This window comes from Parasteatoda tepidariorum, chromosome 9 (assembly GCF_043381705.1).
Source record: "Parasteatoda tepidariorum isolate YZ-2023 chromosome 9, CAS_Ptep_4.0, whole genome shotgun sequence".
In the NCBI taxonomy this organism is placed as follows: domain Eukaryota; kingdom Metazoa; phylum Arthropoda; class Arachnida; order Araneae; family Theridiidae; genus Parasteatoda; species Parasteatoda tepidariorum.
Genome location: NC_092212.1, coordinates 66303673 through 66329493, shown reverse-complemented (window position 1 = coordinate 66329493; position 25821 = coordinate 66303673). Strand labels below are relative to the sequence as shown.

At 28.1% G+C, this 25821-nt stretch overlaps 1 protein-coding gene across 1 annotated transcript in view; it reads left to right on the top strand.

Annotated features, from left to right (window-relative positions):
- The first annotated feature begins 1589 nt into the window (after positions 1-1589).
- The window catches only part of LOC107440616 (IDLSRF-like peptide), a 193044-nt gene continuing 168812 nt past the window's right edge, over positions 1590-25821 (top strand). Inside the window, exon 1 of the mRNA XM_071184908.1 lies at positions 1590-1891. Within this exon, the coding sequence (XP_071041009.1) occupies positions 1777-1891 (115 nt within the window). The 5' untranslated portion in view covers positions 1590-1776. The remainder of the gene's footprint in view (positions 1892-25821) is intronic.

The window sequence follows — 25821 nt, the reverse complement described above, 5'->3', positions numbered from 1 at the left end:
TAATGTTAGCTATGCAGCTTCAACAAAAAGGGATAAAATGGTGACGTTACGTTTTGTTTGTACTATATTTGTACATGGAGAGTTTTGTATGATAAATGTTCAATCGACTAATTTTGATATGCACCAGATACAGTTTTTATTTCTTTGCAGAATGAGGATTAATTAGTAGTCTTGTTTTTTTTAACAAAACGCACTTCAAATTTTACACAGCTTAATTAAATAATAAGTTTCTTTATATCACTAATGCTTATTAAAATATTTTATTATCCACATTTCTTTTGCACATAGTTCAGCTGTTTCGGGGCTTAAAACAAGCATAGTGCATAAATCATCAAATGACAAATTTTTTTCTAAATAGCTTAAACTAATAAGCCCTCTTGATATGTTTCATTATATCCATTTGTGTTGTTTTCGTACAACTCAGATGAAACTGAATTTCAATACTAAATAATAAATTATGCGAAGTATTTTAAATTACAGTACTTTCGAAAGAAAATGATATTATTTGAATAGTGTATGTATTGATTAGTTCAATGAAAAAACTCAATTACATTAAAACTTTATTCAAGCATTCTGAAATGCATCCTAATAAAAACGCTTAAAACTATAATGCATTAAAACTATATAGCATAAATTGCATTTAATACTAAAATACAAATTATGCAAAGTATTTTAAATTATATACTTTCGTAAGGGAAATTACTTATTTAAATAGTGTATGAATTGATTATTTTATTATCAATGAAAAAACTTAATTATATTAAAACTAAACTCAAGCATTTTGTAACGCATCCTAATAAAAGAACTTAAAACTATAATGCATTAAAACTATATTGCATAATTTACATTTAATACTAAAATGCAAATTATGCAAAGAATTTTAAATTATATACTTTCGAAAGGAAATTAACTTATTTAAATAGCGTATGAATTGATTATTTTATAATCAATAAACAAACTTAATTATATTAAAACGACACTCAAACATTTTGCAATGCATTCTAATAGAAGTATTTTCAACTATAATGCCCTAATTCAAGTAATAAATAGTACTCCCGGTTTAACAACAAGAAATAATGGAAAAAAAGTATTATTAATGCAAGTATGTAACCAAATCCTATTTTAGATTAACTATCATTACTTACGTATCTTTTACTTATTTTTTGTTGAATCGTACAAAAAATAAGTAAATAAAACTCCTAAATTGAATATCCTCTTGTTCTTCCACAATCAGCATTTCTTCCATTTTAACTATTCCCGTATTTAATTCAAATAAATACTGATTATCCGAAAACACAACTACATTTTTATAATAATTGAAAAATTAAATTTTTTTTCAAAGAAAAAATTTTAATTTTTGTTTTTAAAATCGAATTCTGAAAAGCTCGATAACTATAAACGGATTTCAAACATGAAGAAAATAGTATAATAATAATAATCAAAATAATGCAAAAAAAAAGAGAGAAAAAAATTAACTAAATAATATCTTTACTGGTGGTCCCCTTCGTCCTTATTGGTCAATGAATGTGTATGACGCACATTGCGCGCGCATGTCTGGTTAACGCCCACACCCCCGCTCCTTGTGCACCTGTGCGCAACTTACTGTAGGCCTTTTCCATTCGATACTATCTCCGGTAGATGCTCCTGCTTATCTGTCTCATCAAAGAGAATTCAAGTAAAAAAAAAGGACCAAAAAAATTTATTTTTTCTTAAAAATTTAAAAAGTAAAAATCGTAATCTCATTTTGTGTTCGTAAATTGAAAGGAAAACATTAGAATGTCTTGTTTATTGAATGCACTTATTTTTCTGTTTATCGGGCTTTCGAGAGGCGCCCATTTGATAGATTTTTCAAACGTGTTGCATCGTAACTTGGGGAACGTTAAAAGAGAAGGTGAGTTATTATGCATGGATAATTATTATTTTTTTTAAAAAATTAAAAACACTTCTGTTATATTCTATTCAAAGCTGTAAATAATTGTTTCTATTCAATGTTTCTATTCGATTTAAAGTTGTAAATAACTGTTTATTTACTGCGTCTGTATTTAATATTGTTCTGTTGACATTTATTCTATGACAGTTCTAAAAAATGAGAGAAAACTATATTTCAAGAAACTAGTGAAAGATGCTCATAAATGTTTAAAAAATTTAAAGTGTCATCGTTCAATATATTGTCAATGTTAATAAATGCATGCAAGATCAAAATTAAAAGCTGCGATTGTGTTTTTTTTCCATGACGTAAATACTTAATTTTTTCTTAAACTTCTCTGTTTTTTAATCGACAGTTCTTAAAAGTAAGTTTTTTTAGAAACTTAATTTCAAGAAACTATCGAAAGATGATCATAAATGTTTAAAAAATTAAAAATGTCATCGTTCATAAATACTGTCAATGGAAATAAAGTATGCAAGAGCAAAATTAAAAGTTATGTGAAGCAAAAAGAATATTTAAAAGCTGTGATTGTGTTTTGTTTTTCATTACCCAAGTATTTAATATTTTCGTCAATTGAGAGCTTCATCATTTGACAGTTTCCTTAATTGACAGCTCTTAAAAATTAGTTATTTTAATAGCAAGAAACCAGTAAAAATGTTCACAAGCATTTAAAAATTAAAAACATTTTATCAATCGAAAACAATGTCAAGTGAAATAAATGCGTGCTAGAGAACTGAAAAAAATCAAATATTGCACTGTTATATAATTTCTCAAATTATTTAATTTTTTTAAATGTTTGCTTATGTTTATTTTTGAAATGTTTGTTAATTTTGCATAGCTGTCATCTGTTCAAAAATTCAATTATAGCAGATAAATCTTTAATTATCAAGTTTTGATAAAAAATTGTAGTATATACAACTCAAGCTGGGGTATTTCTCAAAAATCAAATAAATTGTAGAGTCAAAATTTCGATTATACACTATGCTAAATAATATCGAATCAACAACGGAATTAATGCAGTTATTCCATAAAAACTAATTTTAAAAATATTATGTAGTTCTTATTTCTGAAATATTTGTTGGTTATGGAAAGTTGACGTCAACTTATAACTTTAAATATTGCAGATAAGTCACTTATTTTCTTGTTTTTGATAAACAACTGCAATATATTTGAGTCTTTTTGGAAAGATAAAATTTATATTTTTAAATACGCATTTTTTTTTTACTGGCACATCCTAAGCATTTTATTGCTAAGCGAAGCAACGTTAATGCATTGTACAGAAGAGTGACAAATTAAATGCAAGCATTTATTTTTTTAAATGAATCTTCATATTGTATATACTTATTTATAAAATGTTTAATATTTTTTATGGCTGTCATTTTATTATAACTATTTTATACTTAATGTTTCAAATAAGTAATTTATTACTTAATGTTTAATAAACAATTAAATTTAAAATTTTAGGAAGAAATTGCTTTTTAAAATTTCAGTTTAGTCGTTTTCAAACTTGACATTTACGATAAATTTGTTAGGACTAAATATTTTAATATATAGCAGAACAACAGACTAAGTGCAAGTATTTTACCCTGCTTTTCAGAGAATTGTAAGTTTTTAAATGTTGGCATTTTTATGTATGAAATTAAAATAAAATTATAATATTTAATCTTTCAAATCTAGTTACTTTTGAAATAATTATAAATTTGATGCAAAAATATTTTTCGTGTTATATTTTTTTACAAACTTAATTAGGTAGCTTCTTTTTATGATTATGTAATTAAAAATACTTAAAAATAAATTTAGAAACGATATTGTCCTGACATACCATGATTGAAAATATTTTAAGCGAAACTATAAAGCTTCCGAATCTTATTCGAATTAAAATAATATCCAGATTTAAAATAATTATGTAAGAATATCAAAGAAAAGTAAGAGTAACAATTTAATAGTTTTGAAAAACAAGTCATACTTTTATTGAACAATAACACAGTTTCTTTACGAATGCAGCATATTTCTTTTATGTTTTTCTGTTTTTTCAAATAATTTTTATGTTTTCCTCCTACGCATTGCTTTTTGGTATTTGTGGATTTATTATTTTTTTTATATTAAGTTTTACCCGTAACTCATTCAAATTTGTCTGCAAAAACAAAAACAACGTAAGCAAAATCTTCAGTTTTCAACTATGATATCGAGCATCGAAAAAAAATCTCAATAACTCTGAATAATAATAAATGTAGCAACTTAAAAATAAAAGTAATGATTTTTTTTTATCTAGCTTTAATAATAGTGCAGAAACTTTAGTCGGTCTGATTTTGATAGAAAATTATGAATTTGAAAGGTCATTGAATCCTTCATTGTTTTACTTGTTCTTTTACTTGAGTTTAAATGTCTTTTTTTTTTTTTTTNAATTGTTTTTTTTTTTTTTTTTGTCTTTTGCAAAGTTATTTGTTTCCCTTATATTCTTTGTCCTATTTAATATGGAGAAATTTATACAGATATAGGCATCTTAGCTATGAGGTTCAGATCAAAATTACGATCTGTGGCTGAATGAATGGATGCATGAATGGATGCATGAATGAGTTCACACCTTAAAACGGGCCGTGACGCGTGTGTGTATCGCTGAAGTCTTATTCTAAGCTATAGATGTCGCCACTGAAAAGCAAGAAGCGCACTTACTGTCTTAAATTTGCTTGGCTTCACCATGCAGGCTTTCTGGTTTTAGCAAGTGGCATTAGAAACAACAATAACATAAAAAGAAATTGGAAAAATGAGGAGAGAATATGCATTGTAGAGAGTTGGACAAAACTGCCTTACTGATTTTTGACCTAACTACTGATATTTATAAAAAGTCATATGAAAATATTTTGAGAAAGTCAGCCTGTTATTTAGAGATGAATGGAAGATAGTGGGCTGTCTGTTTGTCAACGTTTGTTTTTTGAAAATTTAAATTTTTTTTGCCTCTTTCTTTATTCTATAGTGTTCAATTTCTTGAAGATTTATTTTTGTGAACGTCTAATAACACTAATATCAAGCTATTGTAAATTATTGTAACAACTTCTGAACACATTTCATAAATTTTAAGTTTCCTTTTCTGTTTTAAACCAAAAAAAAGAAGAAATGGGACAAACTGGGATTATTTTTGATTTTTTAATTTCGCTGAAAGAGTGATCATAAAGTAAGAATAGCAAATAAATAACCGGGGGTCAGTCGAGCAATATTGTCAACTCAAAATTCCAGAAATCTTAGATATAGGATGGGGCATGAATCCTGTCGCGAAACAGAAATAAACATGGTCAAAGTTTCATTAATAATTTCTGTTCGTAAATCTGATCAACTTAATTTATCAAAAATTATAATAAATTCAAACATTTTCATGTTGCTTGATTTACCGTTTAAACGCCAATGCAGCAGTATTTTAACAGGCCCTCTTTTTTAAAGTGATAATATAAACTTTATTGTTACCGTAAATGAGAAAGATATCTGTAGCCATTAAAATATTTTAATACTAAGAACTCTATTCTGATCTGATATTTAATCAGAGTTTTATTTTTTAAACTGAAACACGTTAGCTAATTGTATAAGATATTCACTTAGTTTGCTCACAAATGTGTTTTCACATTTGGTTAATACCTTTTCCTCATTCCTACAAAGGTTGAGGAAATCAATTTGGCTAACTGAAAATGTTCCCAAGTCTAACCGAAGACAGAAATAAAACAGATATTTTTGATTATTCATTTTGCTGAAAGGTTGGCCACAAGATAAAGCTATTAAAATAAATACTAAATATTTAAGCAAAATATTGCTTTATAACTTGAATAATTTATCTCTAAATTAATTCTTAAAAGTAGCTGATTGTTTCTTTAAAGAAATTTAACCTACTACATTTACTTTTACCTACTAAAATTTTACCTTAATAAACTTATTTTATAAATCTGTTCTTTCTGAGAGCAATTTATTTCTCTCATACGATTTTCCAAAATTTGGGAGAAGAGACGATTATTGAGGGAAATAATTATACAAGTATTTCATGTTAGCTAATTGGGATGTGATTATTTCAAACTTAAAATTAGTTTTGTTCCGAAAACTGCTGATTTTTTGAAAATGATAATTTTAGTTTGGTTTCTTTTTTCATTTTATGTACAAGTTCATAAAGAAAGTATAAGTTTGAACCACCTATCTGTTTCTTTGAAAATAACACTTAAGACAAATGTATCACATCATAAACTTAAAAGTAGTATAGGTTTCTTTGTACTATTCCCAACGTAGCAAAGAAGTGGGGAAACTTAATAATCACTTGAATAAAATGCTGGTTAAGAATGTATTATCAAATTCAATTAAAAAAAACTGTAGCTTGTATAGAAAGACTTGTTGGAGATTTGAAATCAGCGAGATTCTCATGCTATAGAAAGCTAAAAGAAAAAGAAGTAATAATAATAATCCCTTGTGTAATTAAAACTTTTGCTGGTATTTTTCCAATCTTATAATTTTGCTGATTACGTACTATATTGAAGTGTAGAACTGAAAATTTGGTTATCATAATTAACTAAAAATGAATAATTTTATTACAGTTTTAAGAATTTTGATTCAAACACCAATGCTTGTATATTTATCTCACAAAAATTCCCAATCACAAATTTAAATCTCAAAGCGTAAAATTTTAATACTTGCCTCTTTTAAGTTAGTTACACAAAAATTCACCTAATGAAATCTTTATTAAATAAGATTTCACAAAACTTAAATGATGAAGCAGTTTCCCTTAATGTGTTTTCAATTTTTTGAAATTCATAATTCTTTACATCCGAGCATTAAGGTTTCATTCAAAAACTTGAGCTAATTTACGAACCAACTAATTTTTAATACATTTCATAGGTTAAATTAACTAGGTTGTTGAACTACAGTTTGAAATAGATAAAATATTTTTTATGAACAAATTAACAAAATATTCACTAGAACTTACTTTAAAAACAAATTTCTTATAAAAACTGAAATAATTAACTCTTAAGCCAATCGCCACTAGCAAGGCCAAGACTTAGAACACAGTTTAGAAAATGACACTTAAACTAAAATTGGAAACCCATGGTCAAGAGCAGGACAAAATTCTGCAAAAGGCCAGGGCTCACGCTGGGCTTCTCACAACAGTGAAGAAGGAAGGAATTAAGTTAGAAAACAAACTCTTTGACTTAATAAATTGGAAGGTTTTAAACTGGTTAGGAAATTTGTATAGATCGTTACTACCCTGCCAAAATTACTTCTAATTGTCAAACACTAAATTGGAGAGCTATTGATGTATTTTGATCACAAATTATGTATAAAATATACTTTTAAAAATAAAATTTAGTTTTGTACTTGGATTATGAAAATCTAAATATTTGAAGCATACTAAAAACTAGGATTTTCATCAGAGCTAAAACGACACATTTTAACTCATCCTGATAAGCAACATGCCTTTTGTACAACCAAAATAAATGTCGAATTTTACATTGATAAGTAACATGCCTTTTGTACATTCCAAATAAATATTGCGTCTTACATTGAAAAGTAGCATGCTTTTTCTTTACCAGGATAAAAAATAACTTGTATTTTACATTGATAAGCAATATGCTTCTTCTGCACCCAAAATTCATTTGAACTTAATTAGATAAGTGACATTATTTTTGTGTTTTCGTCGTTTTGTGTGTCATCATATTGACTGCATTTTGAAACTTAAAAAGCTCATTAAAAATAGACTCGTAGTGATGTTTTAATAAAATAAGAACCATCAGTTTTAAAAAATACATCAAGAGAAAGAACCTGTTTACTAGACACATTTTAAGATTAAAAGCAATCTTATTTAATACCTTGACAGAAAACAAAACTTTTACTGAACTTTTTTATTGAAAAACAATTTTTTTTCCTGATCTTAACCCTTCCTAATGCAGTGTGGCAACACTGAGTTACGGACAGTTGAAAATGTGGAATTCATTGCTTTTAAACGTTTAACAACCACTATTCTACAAATAACAAAGATCTAAAATATGTCACCCTTCTTAGAACGTACCAGAGATGCCAACTTGTTCCGCTTCGTAAAATAATTTTCCAGTGGTTGCGAAATTTAAGTTACTTTAAGTTTAGTATTTTTCCTTTTAAATAATTTTTTTCACCACTTAATATCAAAAATTATAAGTATCATATAAAATGCAACGTTATAGCGTTAATATACTGGTTACTCTATTAAAAAGTTGGCGTAATTATCCTTCTCTAACGAATTCTACTATATAATTTGCTACCACTTTATTAAAACTATTCCAGAAAGCGGAGCAGTTGGCATCCCTGATGTGCTACGGTTGCACTTGCTGACGTCCTAACTGAAAAACATTTCTATCCGAATTTACTGTTCCAAAAAGGGTTAACATGTTCACGTTTGACCAAATTTAGAACTATTTTTCAAAATGTCACTTTTTACAGACTTCTCCCTTTATAAAGTGTTAAAAGTTCCCCGAAGAAAGAGTGTTCTGAGCATCCTGCTAAAATAAAGATGGCAGTAGATAGTGCTTTAGTGGTAGTAAATGAGGTGTTTTAAACGTCCATTTTATTGTGTCACTCCGGTGTCACCGTCAACTTTCCTCACTCAGAAATTAAAAGCTTTTATAGTCTAATAATTAGTAACCACAATACTTAAAGAAATTAAAAAATGATGTAAAAATACTGTTTTCTAACGATTTATTTTAAAAAGATTTAGTGCTTACATTTGCTCCAACAGCATTTTAAAATATTATAAGCTGAACGTCCAAAAAGGAAATTTCAAGTTTTTAAAAACTTAAATGGTAGCATAAATATTTTATTATCTCAATTTTAAAAAAGGGAGACATGTTTGTCTTACACGCTGCATTAATATTATAAAGCTTCTGTGTTTATGTTATCATTTCGTTATTTATTTAAGTTAAAACTTATATGAAAAAAATATCACTAAATTAAGAATTGATGTACTTATTGATGTATTACCGCAACACATGAAATCGAGTATTAATTAACTAAAACAATAAAGTGAAAAATTAGAGCTTCTGGAATTGAAATAAAACTATTCAAAATAACGACAGGATATAGTTTGATGGTTAAGGAGATTTCTGAAATTAGGTACTTTCAATTAATCACATGGATAAGTCTAATCACGAGACTGTGCATGCCATGTTAACGATTCAATTATAAGGCTTAAGTTTTTCATCTTGATGAATCGGTTTTCTGATTAGATTTAATTGGATACCTGAAAGTGACGTAACGCATGTGTCGAATCTGATTGGCTGACCCACATGTGATATCACTTGAAACTATTCAAATGTGTCTCGAAAATTGCAAGATCCAAATAACGAAAAGTCGCTATAGAATTAGAAATGCCAACAAAAAAGAACTGAAAAGTTTTAATTACTTAGTTCAGATAACTAACAATAATTTTAAATCCTTTTGAAAAATATAATTGCCCGTAATTTTTGTCCTAGCGTTTCCATCAACTATTGTGGCCTTTTTTTAAAAAAAAACTTAACTATCGGACTTCTTTTTTCATTAAAAAAATTTTCAATAATAAGATTTCCATTTGAAAAAAATCACGTGAGATAACATTAATGAACAAGGGAATTCCAGTCAAATATTCATCATTATAAAATAAAAAATAAAAAAAAAACATTATTACGGTTTTTACCTCAAATTATTTATCCTTTTTTTAACATTATTTGCTCGTTATAATTATCATCTCTTTATTAAGTAACTTTTTACTATAATTACGTCAACTTCAATTATAAATTAAAACTAAGAAAGTTTTTATTTTATTTTAATCTTATTTTGAACTAATAGTATAATACGATCTCATTAAGCAACGTTACCAATTCGCAACTATGAAATTATTAATAAGATATATTTACTTTTTAATGAGGCATATTCGCTTTTATAATAAAGTTTATGTCAAACTGTGTTTGGTTAACTGATGTAATTAAAATAATCATTCCAAAGTCAGTATTTGAACTTACTGAGAAGTACTAGAAATAATTTTTCTCGCTACTGCTGCAAACTCTCTTGGAAAAATGTCTTCATTGAATTAAATAGTGACTCAAAACTAAAAGTTTCACCAATTAACACTTGAATTTTTGTAATGCAAAGATTTTAGTAAGACTAATGTAAAAAGAGGGCTATACTTCGTAGCAAGTTAAGAAAAGACCATTGTGGTATAGGATTTAAGTAAAAATCCGCGACTGCATATAGTTTCATTTTATTTCGTTATCAAATTAAACAAATATGCTATCAAAACAGTTTAAAAGCTTTTGAGTGAAACACATCAGACGGAAATTTAATTCGTGCTTTCTTTTACGATATATGTCAGAGTTGTTTTTAAAAAAATAAGTTATAAAATCGAAGTAATACTGGAATTTTAGACTTGGTAACATATTTCGATAAATAGGGAGAACATTTGTTCTTGGAAAAGAAACAACTATATGACGTTGCTAGAGCATTGAATCTGATTGGACCACTTAAAATGGCACTTCATACGTTGACATGCCCCTAACGAATCAAATGCGGGATTATGCATTTTTACTTTTGTTTCTCTGTAGAAGAAATTAGTTTGCAAGAAACAATATTTATGATTCTTTCATCAGTTTCTCTAAATGCGAATAGAGAGATTTATATTTGTTATGATTCTTATTACTTTTTAATTGATCATTCAATACCGATATAATTGTTTTCCTTTTTCTTCTTTACTTTCCTAAATCACACGATTTAAGAAAGCAAACAAAAAACTGTAAAACGTCGTTTCAACAGTTGGCGATGTTTAAATAAGTTCTCGCTGGAAGCTTGGCATCCATTTGGCGTGCACTTAAGTGCAAACAGGCTCTTTCCGTATGGATGATGGTTTTTTCTTAACCTGCAACATTCATTAATTTGTTATCAAACATATTAAATCGAGTGAATATTTTCATTAACTACAACTAAAATTTTAAATAAATTACAATTCTACTAAAGGTTTAAAATTTTATTTTTAATTAGGGGATTTATGTAATTAATCTTATACTCTAGGTATGCTTGTATTCAAGATAAGAACTAATCGCTGTAAAGTTCTGCCACCAGTTTTTATTTTTTGAGAAAAAAAAATCTGCTTTCAAATAAAGACACTAATTATTGAAATTCTGATGGAACGTGATGATAGTCTTACTAATCATCACGTTTCTAAACGCTGATAATTTGACGATCGTGCTCAAAAACTCTTCTTTTTTTATCAGTTGTGTATGACTGTCATATGAAATTGAACGTCGCACGTTTGGAAGTGAAAATTATAACAATTTGCTTCAGTTTTTTCATGAAAACTCCAGACGGCTGTTACCGTTATTGGCTCATCGTGACATTTTCTCTTCTCCCCCCCCCCAAGAAAAAATATACAATTGATAAGTTACAACTTTTTTTCTCCACTATGTATAACTAAATAATTAACAAATAAATGCATTCGCCCACTTTGTACGAATAATATTACTTTTTTCATTAAAACGATCACGAAACCTTTCGCGAGTGTATTCCATAATTAAGCGAATTTTTAGGAAATGATTGCCGAGTAGAATTTGAAATATTACAATAGAAATTAGTTTTTAAAAGGAAGTGGTAAATAATAGATCCACTGAAAGACATTTTTGTTTGAGGCAATTGACACTCTTAAGACGGCTATAGCCGTCATTTGCTGATATATTACCAAAAATTGGACAGTTATTTCTGCCATTTGCCAACATATCACCTAAAAATTAACGGTTTTTGACATCGTTTGCGTCAACGATTTTGTGGAGGAAAATATATTAACCAAACAAACTGACTAGGTTTAAAATTTGTCTCAATAAATCAGGGGAACTAATGCTGTGTCGATGCAATAAAAACGTATGAGTAATTTTAATTTGAATAGATATTTAACGTCCATGTATGTCCAGTTTATTGCCAATTAATAAAATCCATTGAGAATCATTACGGTGTTTTAATGGGAAAAGCAAGTAGTGCATATTTTTTAAATAAAAATACTTGTTTACTCGAAGAAAGAAACATTTTAAAATTTGCATTTATCATAAATACCTTATGCAAACTAAACTTATCAAATTAGACAACTACTCGAATTTGAATATACCCAGTCTAAATAATAAAGTTAGAACTTACCTTTATCACAAATATCTTATGTAGACTAAACTAATCAAATTAGACTTTTAAATCTTCTCGAATATACCAAATCTAAATAATAAAGTTAAAACTTACCTTTATCACAAATACCTATTATACAGGCTATAATCTAATTATACAACTAAAACTTGTCGATCTCAAATATACTAAATCAAAATAATAAGGTTAAGACTTACCTTTATCACAAATATCTTACGTAGACTAAACTAGACAATTTAGAGAACTAAAGTTTCTTGATTTCGAATACATCAAATCTAAATAATGAAGTTAAAATTTACTTTTATAGCAAATATCATATGTAGATTAAATTAATCAAATTCGACTACTAAAACTTTTCGAATATGCCAAATCTAAACGATAAAATTAAAACTTACCTTCACAAATATCTTATGTAGACTACGCTAATCAAATTAGAGAACTAAAACTTCTCGATCTCGAATATACTAAATCAAAATAATGAAGTTAAGACTTACCTTTATCACAAATACCTTATGTACACTAAACTAATCTAATTATACAACTAAAACTTCTTGATCTCGAATATACTAAATCTAAATAATAAAGTTAAAACTGTTTAAATATCTTATGCAGACTAAACTAATCAAATTATACAACTAAAACTTATTTAACTCGAATATACCAAATCTAAACAATGAAATTAAAACTTACCTTTATCACAAATATCTTATGTCGACTAAACTAATCAAATTAGAGAACTAAAACTTGTCGATCTCGAATATGTTAAATCAAAATAATGAGGTTAAGACTTACCTTTATCACAGATACCTTATGTAGACTAAACTAATCAAATTATACAACTAAAACTTCTCAAACTCTAATATACCAAATCTAAATAATGAAGTTAAAACTTACCTTTATCACAAATACCTTATGCAGACTAAACTAATCAAATTAGACTACTAAAACTTCTCAATTATTCCAAGTCTAAATAATGAACTTAAACTTACCTTTTTCACAAGTATCTTATGTAGACTAAGTTAATCAAATTAGACTACTAAAAATTCTCGAATATACCAAATCTAAGTAATGAAGTGTCCGGATCAAGTTCGGTCGGGAATGTAATTTTCCGGAATGCTAAGTGTTCCGGGGGATTACAAGACCCATCGATAACGAAAACACACCGTCCCTTTTATTCATAGTTCATTCCCCCAACCTCATTGTCGCTTTACTTACGCTAGGTTTTCCCCCGATTCTAGTCACCCCCAACACCTGCCAGCGATTTGTAGGTTTTTCCACCCCAACCTTCGAGATGAGGGGTCTAGGGATCAGGATCAATGATGATGTTACAGATGAGGGAGGAGGGTTGATTCACATCATTTCGTTTCGTCATGGAGGGAATAGGGATTTTCGAGGGGGTGGAAGATCGAAACTAACTGGGGTGTGTGTATTTTTTTTGAGGTTTAATGCTTTGTTTGGACTTCAATTCTGCCATCAACGATCGTATTTCAAGTTGCTGGAAAATATCGTTTTGAAACTTATTTGTGTCTAGTGTTCTTTAAAGAGGAAGTTTTCTCTTTCCAAAAAGGAAAAAAAAATGGTATCTGAAGTCTTTAGTTATTAGCATTTATTTTGCAGAAAGAAAATAGTTCTCTGCCTGAGTATTAAAATAGGCTAAAGAGGCAGTTCCTAAATGGTGTTACCTGGAACCCTAGAATATAAATGATGTCTTCAGCCCAAATTAACTATCCTGATGTGGTACATTTTTTAGCATAATTTCATTCTGGTTGTTAATTTTGTCTCAAACTAATATTCAAGATAATCATGCACTACTTACAAGATTTGCCACAAGTTATTTTCATTGGAGCTTTATTGTTTATTCACGAGGGTTCCAGGAATTAGAAATTTTTTCTTAATCAGTTATGATTTTCGAAAGTTGTAATTAAATTTATATTCGATTAATAATTCAATATTTATTTAATATTTCCGTTCTTTTTATGAAATTATTTAATTGCAATGCTTGTGAAGATAGAAATTTTTAAACAATATTTTTTTTTCTAATAACAATGTAATGAATGAATTATAATAAGGATATACATTTATGAAGAAATTTCGTTAGTATTCTGCATTAAATAAAAATAATTAAATTTGACAATGAAGAAGTATGGTTCTCAAATAAACATTCTCAATATTTATTTTGTGGGATATAATATATTATATTTCCGCTCGTTCATTCTCTGTCTATATATGCATTAAAATCAAATTAAGAACTAGATGCCGCTTAAATCAACTGTCCTTTAATTCAACTGTCTGACGTAAGACCCAACTTTGAAACTAATATTGATAAAGCGATTTAAAAAATTTCATTCTTCATTGATTCACTAAATATTTTTAAAATGATTAATAAAATTTAGTTCATTATTCATCTTAATTCATTCATTTTCTGTGTATGCATGCGTTAAAAACAAATTAAGAACTAGATGCCGCTTAAGAACTGCGAATTCAACTATCTGACGTAAGACCAAATTTTAAAACTAATATTGATAAAGCGATGTAAAAATTTCATTTTTATTCATTCTCTAAATATTTTCGAAATTAAAAAGTTTGGATCATTACATGTTTTCAAAACAATAAAAAAAATTTTGTTAATTTATATGTTCAAAATTGTTGTTCATTAAATCTCGGATTCCGCCAAAAAAAGTAATTGATTTATGGTTTTGCTGCCGAAAAAAATTGGGATCAGTCTAATCTGGAAAAAATCAGTCTTACCTGCATTATTTGAAAAATTGATCTTTGCGAAATATTTTTGTTTATTTTCAATAAAAAAATAGTAAAATTCTTTATACTAATACAATTTTTATGAAACTTTTATATGAAACTTATGACATTATCTTTTATATGAATCTATTAACTGACATTAAATATATATAATTAAATGTTTAATGGACAATACTCTTCTAATTTTATTTTTATAAAATATCAATACATTTGCATTGATATTTTATTAAAAATAAAATATCAATAGAAATATCAATATATCATACTTTTGCTATAGCTATGAAGAATATTTTTTTGAAATTATGAAAATTCTGTAGTTGGCGGAGGGTTTGTTAATGCATACATATTTGTATTTGGATTTAAATTCAAAGCATAGTGCATTTTAAATAAAGGGATTAGAGTATTATTAATCTGACCATTGTCCAAAAAAAAAATGGGTGTGAAATTTCTGTACGAATGCTTGAAATCTGATTTACCTTTCCAAATTAATGTATTTAGAACAGAGATTTTTCACAGGGAATCTCTAGCAGAAATATTTTTTTTGAATAAAAGTTAAAGTGGTTTGTTTTTGAGTGTACATTTAGGAATTTTGTTACTAGTTATTTGAGAATACTGTTCAACTTGGGTAAACAAAAATAATAATAATAAATTGGCACAATGAAATATGTGTTATCCTCATACGAGACCATTTAACAGTGGCAGAGCTTCTAATTATCGGAGGTATACAAGTTATTGTAAAGATTTGCTAGTTTTTTAACTATTTATTTATAATTACATTAGTAACAAATATATAAATTTTAACTTAAGATAGATCGTACAGCAAGTTGTAACTACGTCACCATATTTGATTTTACAAGATAATTGTTTTACTGTAACAGATCAACTACGACTTAGGACCTTAACATATCGAACTTATATTCAACTTCATTGACATAGCGTAAACTTCAAACATGAATGATAAACAACTGATTCATTCCATTGTTTACATTAATGTAAAGAATTATTTATTTTATTCTATGTTTAAACAATATATAAATTTAAGGCTAGATTTAGATCTTAAATTGAGTGTTTTAAGTGAATTTGAGGACAGATTTATTTTTCTCAGATAATTTTTGGAAGGAAATTCAAAAAATAATCTTTTTTTTTTCTTTCTTGTTTTCTAAAAAAGAATACTAGAATTAGGGGAGAGTCGGGTAGCGCCGCCCAGCGGGTACCCCCGCCCACTGTCAATTTCATATGTATAGAATATTTTTTCAAGTCAATGGGCCATCGGACATTAATTGTTATATTAAAAAAAGATTATTTTCAAAGTTTCAAGTATTTATGCAGCTGGTAACATGGTAAACAATAGTTTTGAAAATATGTTGAATACAGTAGTCATGAAATTAAGAAAAATTGGTTGAATGTTTCGATTAAACTTCATTTTAATACTAAAAAAATAATTTTTTCCATACATACAGCATTAAAGTGTGTAATCTTAAGTTTAATTTGCACAAAGAAAGAAGTCTATGTGTGAAAAATTGTTCGAGTAATTACAAATTTACAAAAAAATTGGATTTCGGGTAGCCCCGCTCACATAAATGTCGGGCATCAACGGCCAATTTTATTTCATCGCTAATGTACGGTTGCAAAGATTATTATTTTATTGCTCCAAATTTGAATGTTATATGCATTTTTAACAACAAATATTGTTGTTAATAAATGATTGTTATTAAATGATAGAATTGACTAAAAGTGTATAAACATGTAATAAATAAGATAATTTTGTGATAAAAATGATAAACGAGGCTTACCTATTGTCAATATATTGGTCATTTTCATTTACACCAGAAAAAAACAGTCAAAAAACATAATTTTTGTAACTGGGCGGGGCTACCCGACACATTTTGAAAAGAGCTGAAAATTATGTTTTTTTAAATTTCTATTTTTTTTAGTTAAACTATTCTTTTTTTGGTTTATTCTTTTTGCATTATTTAATTAGATGATAAAACAACAGAAACATACAAAAACTTTGATTATTACTCCATATTATTCAGAAATATAAACAATACTCCTTAAGTGAGCGGGGCTACCCGACTCTCCCCTATATCTATGATTAAATATAAAAATCAAGATACTTTTATTGAATATTAATTATTCATATATGTTAAATCATATTAAATCTGTATTGAATTCATAAATAAATAATAAAACGATATTTGTATAATTTTTTATCTGCAAACGAAATAAAACGAAATTATTTTAAAAGTTAAATTCTCAGAATGAAATAATGAGGTTAATGCTCTTTGCTTTGAAAGAATTTTTCCCCCATATTGGCAACATCATGAATGAAGTTCTCAAAAGCAAAATATATTTTTTGTGGCAAAGTACTTGTGTATATGTTTATGTAAAAGAGGATACCTATAGGTACATGTATTTTTTTTTTCTTAGGCTAAAATATTTGAGTAAAATCTACATCGTAGTAACTGTCGTGACTAAACTCATCACGAAGACATAAATATGTGATTTTTTTTTAAACTCTTTGTTGAACTTTTAACTGAAAAAGTCAAACGTTTCGTGATAGCGTTTCGTGTTAATTTATAAAAAGTATTCCATTTATATATCAGATTCGTTAAAGAACATTGCATTGAAAATAGAGTTATTTAATTCATTTCTTAAAAGATTAGGATATTTCTGTGAATACCACCAAAAACTAAAGTTTCGGAAAACGTCATGACAGTTTCATTATATTTGAATAGTGAACGTCACTTAAATATCAAATAGATATAATTTGGTAAAACTCCTTTACTAAAACATTTCTTATAACAAAATGTATCTGCATGCTTTTTAATCCTGTAATATAATAAGAAAATTTAGAATAACGATAAAAGCTTTAAAGTTAGAATTGCGTATGAGATGTAAAAACAAAATTTTGTATCATTTAATGCCTAGAATAAAAGCTCATACTACAAACCTCTTGCCAGTAGGAAAATATAAAATCGTGAAAATCATTTAACAGAGTTGGGTCTCTGATGTATTGGGGATATTTTATGAACATTCATATACCCTATTACACTTTGATTGGCCTTCAAAATCACCAGACTTGAAGCTCTATACAAAATCAATGAAAAAAGTTGAAAAAGATGATAAATTTCCAGAATCATATGCCTCGCATTATCGCAACTATATAATTTTAAATGACAAAACACGAAAAATTTAAATAAAATAGGAAGAAAAAGTTTTAAGTTATAAAATTTTAAAAAATGGGCTTAAATTTTAAATTTTCATTTCTCAAAATCCATTCGACTCAAAATGTCGATTAAGTCATTTAAAATGTTTCCAAAAAATTCCTATATTTTACATTTCAAAAACATATTCTTTGCATAAATTGTTGCGTCCAAAAAGATCCATAGAAGACCCATTGGAGAAAATCTACTTTTGGAATCATCGATTCAAATATGTACTGAAGAAGTTTCAGTCTCAAAAGATAATTTTTTTAGTGGACAGCAAAGTTAGTGTATTAATATTTTAATAAATTAGTATTATAAGAATTTTGTTCATGACTACAGATAAATAATTTAAAAACAAATGCCAGATAGATTAATGGCCATGTTAAGTTCTGTTTTTTTATAAAAGTTGTATTTGTTTTAAAAATTTCTGCTGCAGTTCACTACATTCAGGAAAAATAATTCGCAGTAACCTGGAATATTGGAGGCCATGGAAAAAATATTTTGTTCATTATTAAATAAAATAATAAATGATTATTACTTGATTTAAAACTTCATTCGCTTCCAAAATATACAAAGAAATTATAATCGACATGTTTGAAGCATGCAAATTGTGCTTCGAAATTGTACCTACAGTGTTAGCATGTAAATCCTGCCAAAACATTTGCTGCTGAAAGAAAAGTTGTTTACATAGAAGTGTTTCCACAGTTATCTAGTTTTCGCTAACTCCTGTGTGTAGCAAGCATTTCATTATAAGCTCAAGCGGCAAATCGACTCCTTATACTATTGTATCAATATATATTGATTTGCCTATATTAATACAATATTAAAAAGCATTCACTTGCCATAGGGCTAGGACGAGGGACGTTTTCGTGTTTTTTTTTTTTCATTTAACGTACATGCGTATTAGTTCCATCAAAAAGTCCTCAACCAAGGCGATTTTATCACAATGCTTGATCCAGAGCTTCTCTTATCTTCTGGGTTGGGTTCAAAATTATAAGGCCTCGGAGTTGAACATTTATAGTCGTAAACTCAGAATTGAATCGATTATTCAACGCCATTTTTAAAATAAAATAAATAAAATATTTAAAAGCTCTCTTTCTGCAGATATAATCGTGTGAGATCTAGCTATATATTTTCATTCTTGTTTGTTTTTTAAATTTTTTTAAAAAAATGTTTTAATATTTTTATTAGTTTTTATATTTGAAATCCTTAATATAAAATCCCATGCGTTTCTCGCAAAATCTAGTTCGAGCAACTCAATCGCATGTGTGTACTGAGATCAAATAATTTCTGATTTCATATTTTTTTCAAAATACAAAATGCACTATTGATTTCATTTATTTATTATTTTCCCTTTCTAAAATCTATGCTTGTTCTACGACAATAACTTGCCTCAAACAGTAAAGGTAAATTAATAATACTAAGTCAATATTAAAGATAAAAAAATCCATTCCGAAAAATATTTAACTAGTACATGCTTATTGAATAGTAGCACTAAAATACAGAAACAATATTTAACAACTACATTCTAAGTAAATAAAGATTAAAATAAATAATATGCAACTACAACCACATAAGATTGAAATAAAATATTTGCAACTACAATCACTTCTACTGATAGAATCCTAATTTCGGTAAGAGATTCTCCATCTTTTTCTTCTTTTTCTATCATTTCCATCTTATAGCTCTGAAGATCCCGAAGATGATATTTCACTTCTCTTATAATGAGAATGAGAGGAAAACATACTACTATTTCTATCTAATCTTACTTTGAACAATGCATATTTTACCAGGCTACTTCAGGAAAAGCTTTTTCTCCCTCACTTCTTTTGAAAAGATTTAAATCGATAAAACTAATTCGTTCCGGTGTCTCCCATTTCTGGATTCCATTTTATTTCGAGTTCATTATTATCCAAACGATTGATTGTCAGGCGATTCAGTAATTATAGACTTTCAATCGCATTCTTTGCGTTTGGATTAAATTGGGTTTGAAAATATCACGAGATAGAAAGTAACTATGTTTGTTTCTGATTGGCTATTAATTTACTGTTCACGACACAGATTTAATCTTCAAGTTCTAAGAAGTAATATGGAGTAAACTTATTTATTAAAATTTCTTCCTGCTCAGAAATAATCTTGGTTGAAGCAGGCAACTGCTACGGAATAATTGTAAGAAAATAAATTTCTGTTAATCAGTTTTGTTTCTGATTGGCTAATAATTTTCTGATCACTATATGAATTTAATCTTCACTAGATATAGAGCATAAACTTATTATTTAAAATTTCTTCCTGCTGAAATAATCTTGGTTGAAGCAGGCAACTGCTTCGGAATAATTGTAAGAAAATAAGTTTCTGTTAATCAGTTTTGTTTCTGATTGGCTATTAATTTTCTGATCACTATATGAATTTAATCTTCACTAGATATAGAGCATAAACTTATTATTTAAAATTTCTTCCTGCTGAAAATAATCTTGGTTGATGTAGGAAACTGCTTCGGAATAATTATAAGAAAATAAGCTTATATTAACCATTTTTGTTTCTGTTTGGCTATTTTTTGATCGCTATATAAATTTAATCTTCACGAGGTATAGAGAGTACACTTATTCATTAAAATTTCTTCCTGTTTGGAAACAACCTTGGTTGATTCAAAAAACTGCTTCGGAATTATTATAGTAAAATAAGTTCCTGTTAACCATGATAAGCTAAATTATGTTCAAGTAATAGATTAAGTGCACTAAGAAATATTGGATGCGAATTTATTTATTAAAACTTATTTGTACATATAACATTGATTCTGAAAACTCTTTCGGATATATTATAAGAATTTAAGTTTCTATTAACTATGATTCCTGAATTTCTGAACTTGGTTATTGATTTTTAGCTCGATATAGATTTAAACTTGTTGCCCATAAAGAAATGCGGGGTAAACATTTTAAACATTATTTCCTAGTCAGACATAACCTTGCTTGATTCTGAAACCTGCTTCGGAATTGTGATAATTACGTTTAAAATAATTATTGAAAATCATCTGAGTGGCCATTGATTTTCTGTTCGTAATATAGATTTAATCTTCAAGTACGAATAAAGGTATGGAAAGTAGCCTTAGTAGTTTATTAAAATTTCTTCCACGCTCGACTTAACCTTGATTTATTCAAGAAACTGCTTCGGAATTAATAAAAAAATGAGTTTGTTAACCATTCTTGTTTCTGTTTCGCTATTAATTTTCTGATCACTATATACATTTAATCTTGAAACCCAGCGCGAGGTATAGAGAGTAAACTTATTTATTAAAATTTCTTCCTGTTTATGGAAATAACCTTGGTTGATTCACGAAACTGCTTCAGAATTATTATAGTAAAGTAGGTTCTTTTTTACCATCGTAAGCTAATTTCAGTTCAAGTAATAGATTCTTCAAGTCCAACTGGGGATATGGAGAGTAAATTTTATTAAAATTTCTTCCACGTCCGACTTCACCTTGATTTATTCGGGAAACTGCTTCGCAATTACTAAAGGAAAATAAGTTTCTGTTTACAATTTTCGTTTCTGATTGGCTATTAATTTTCTGATTACTACGTAGGTTTAATCTTTAAACCCAGTGCGAGGTATAGAGACTAAACTTATTATTAAAATTTCTTCCTTGTCAAACATAACCTTGGTTGATTCAGGAAACTGGTTCGGAATCATAAGAAAATATGTGTATGCTTACAATTTTTGTTTCTGCTTGGATATTAATTTTCGGTTCGCGATATAGATTTCATCCTGAAACTCAATGAAGTATAAAATCTAAACTCATTGTTTAAATTATTTCCTAGTCGAACATAAATTTGATTAATTCTGAAAACTGCTACGGAATCAGGATAATTAAATTTCAGTTAATTATGCTTATTTCTGACAGTTTTTTTTTTGATATCATAATTACGGTATAGATTTTAATATAAGCCCAATATAAGTTATAATATATGAATTTTATTTATCAAAATTTCTTCACAGTTGGATAAAGACTTTGTTCATTGTGAGAACAGTTTCGGAATTATCATAATTTAAATTTCAGTTATTTATGTTTGTTTCTGATTGCCAATTCTTTTTCTGATGACATCGTATAGACTTAATCGTATAGCCTAATAAAAGGGTATAAAATAAAGTCTTTATTCATGAAAGCTGCTTCGTAGTCAGACAAGAACTTCGCTGATTCTGAAAACAGCTTCGATAGGGATATCGGATAAATGAAGTGTTGTATGACCGGACGTTAGATAATCGAGATTCATTCTAGATAATTAGTTCTTGAAATATTAACAAAATTCCATTCAGAGCTCTAAAGAAATAGCAATGTGATGTGATTGTAAGAATGGCACAAAGTCAATTATTTATAAAAATTTTTAGTTGTAGTTTTATTTAGATAAAACTAAAAGCTAATGTATAAAACTTAAACTGAACTCAGTGGTGTGACAGCCCATACAGGGCCAATGCCTACTGTGCCCATCTCAGTTTTCTTGACCTTGGGCTCTGGGGTGCAGGAGCAGATGTTCCAGTTTGGTGGTCAGCCGAACGCGAAACCCCCAGTGTTTAGCTCCCAAGCGTGCTTGGTACTCATTTATCGACTCACTGAAGGGATGAAAGGCTGAGTCAACCCTCGCCGGCCTGAGAATCTGTGTAAAACTTAGCTAATGTATAAAATTGAGTTTCTTCATTAAATTTATTCTTTGAAAAACTATTTTCCGTTATAACATAGAAAAACTTACTTTCAAACAAATCTATTATAAATAGCTTTATCCATAGCTTTAAACAATACTGATAACAGATTTCTTTTCCAAATAAATCTGTTATCAGTAGCTTTGAAATTACTGTTTAAAAACTAAAGTAAAAATTTAATAAACAATTCTACTTCAACGATTTCTTGATATTGCATATTTTAATTTTTTATTTTAATTTTTGAACTATTTTTATTTATTTTAATAAAAATTTAAAGCAAGAGCTGATAATTTTAATGTTAGCAATTTTTTTTTTGTTTTTTAACGAACTGAAAAATTTTTACTGCATCGACATTAATAACATTGAATTAATTTTTGTTCATTTTTTTAAACCAAAAGAGTACAAATATTTGTGGAAAAATACTAAATTCCTTGTCTTCATAGTTTTTATACACTGATTTTGTTTCAATTACTAAACGATTTCAGTGTTTTCAAATAATGCTTTATGTTCTTAAATATTCGAAGAGGTCTTTTTCGTCTCGCTTTCAGACCTGGAACCATTTCGTTTTACATATATAAGGAAAAAAATATTGTTGGTTAATTTGAATTTATCTGATTGACTATTAAATTTACTATATTCATAATTGAGAAAAAACTTTTAGTTTTGGTCAAGTTTATGTTTTATTCAATTCTCAGTTTAATAAACATGATTTAAAACCGACCTGCACCACTAATAAATAATTCCTGCATATATAAAGCAATGTATTTATTGTAAATCAACATAACTGCAAACTGTACGACATTTAGTTAACCATGTTTATAAATATTCTAAGACTCTGAACTACTCATATGTGATTAATCGTTCAAAAGTAATCCATTTTAAGCATGCATATTTAATAAATAAATTCATGTATTTCAGTTACCAGTTGACTATAAATTGCTATTTATTGCTGACACTAAAAAGTTTGTAAGAATTACTCTTAACTGAATTCCCAGCACCAAACCAACTTAACTGAATCCCCAGCACCAATAATATAATTCCCAGCACCTTATAAATTTCGTATTTATAAAAGTTATAATTATTTACAGCTTTTGTTTGAGATACGTCAACTGATTCGTTTTGTGATATATCCGGAATAACCTGACGTATTTTTCAACCTAATACGTATTATTTCCCTTGAAAAATTACGTTTTGAATGTTGGCATCACCGACGACACATTTGCTCTCCAAAAGTCACGCTTCACGCTGTTGATTTTTATTTTCATTTCAAAATAGTACTGTCACGCAACTTTGTACCTAGAAACGCAACACCTTGTTGTGTTACAGTAACCCAGGTAACATAACCATCGATTACGGGGATTTCGCCTAATACTTTCCACATTTTAGAGAATATTTAAAAAAAATACACAACGCCCCCCTTGTTTCATAAATAAGCAAATTCAGCTTGTAATTACTAGGCGACAGTCCATGCTATTGCATGGGCAGCAGTTAATTACTACTTTTCATGATAGCCACTGCATATCTGTGTCACATTTTTCAGTATAGTAGCTGTCTTAAAGATAAAAGCGCTCTACTTTTTATACTTAAGCTTATCTATCATTATCTTAACAGGTTTTGGTAGATTACGCCAACTCATGATGAGCACACTCTTTATTTTGTCGCACGACATATGATATATATCACGGCAAAATCTAAGGGTTGCATATGCGTTTCATTCACGCTCACGATAAATTTTACCAAAAAGAAGACATTTTGATTTTATTTCACACGTGTTAGGTCGAATTGTTTGACAAGGAGTAAAATAAAGCCTAATGAATTTTAAATAAAATATACATGATTATGCGGTATTAATTATCTGCCATGGAATTAAAATAAGCCTAATGAATTTTAAATGAAGTATACATGAATATGCGGTATTAATTTTTATTTTTTAAAAAAAAGGACATAAAATCGTGTAAAATATCACGACTTTGCACATTCTAAAGCAAATATGATTTCTATTTTTTTTTCTTTTAAGATATATCACGCTGATATTGTGTTAGAACTTCGTGGAAATGCAGAAGAAAATGGTAGGGAATTGGCGTTTATGCGTAGTTGATAATTTCTAATTTGACTATCATTTTAGTTTTATAAAATATTGTAAATAAATAATTTTAAATCAAATTACAACAACTTGGCAGATACAATCTTAAACTAACTCTCCTACTAGATTATATTTCTGATTGCAATGCGAGTTTCTATAGTAATTCGCAATAATGTGATACTGTGTGTCAATAATATAAAATGATAATTACATAATATTCTCCTTTTTCATGATAACATGCTCCTACATGATAACATTCTCCATAGTCTACAGACAGCTTTCCTGAATCAGATGGAATCCTCTCTAGATTCATATGTAAATAACATGTAAATAATTTGTATTTAATGTTATTTTCATCATATGTTATTGAATTCATACGCTAAACCTGTGTGTCAGCCTTATTCCAAGCCACGTTTTCATCAGCTTCTATCGTTACTATATCAGAGGAATCAGCGAGTGCCTTCGGGCAGATATCTAGCAATAAGACAAGATCCAGTGGTGTACGCAAGGGAGGGGTTTAGGGGTTTAAACTCCCCCCTTGAGCTCAGACAAAATGGTAAAAATGAAAATTTTAGTAGAAATTATGCGGGCTATTATTTAAGACTATATATTTTTATTTGCCTTATGCCTACTTTCTTTCTCTCACGGTATTTCTCAGAACACTGAAAAAACATTTACTATAATAGGGTTGTACTTTTGAAACCAAATTCACGTGATACTGTTACGGACTGGTTTCTTTCTGTCCTGCCCGTCGCGATAGTTTTCGAGACTGGCTTTCATTCGCGAGGTCTTTACGCGATGATTCTGGAAGCCTACACGTTCTGTCGTGTTTGAGACAATTCGAGAATTTTGGAATTGTGGTGAAAATTTATATTAAAGAGGGAACGGAGAACAGTGGAGTTAGTTAGTCAGACTAAGAGTTATCTCTGCCGTTTGTCTTTCGGAGCTCGTTGCTAAATCAGATTTGTTTTGTCTTAACAAAAAGTTCATTCAATCGCCGAACCGTC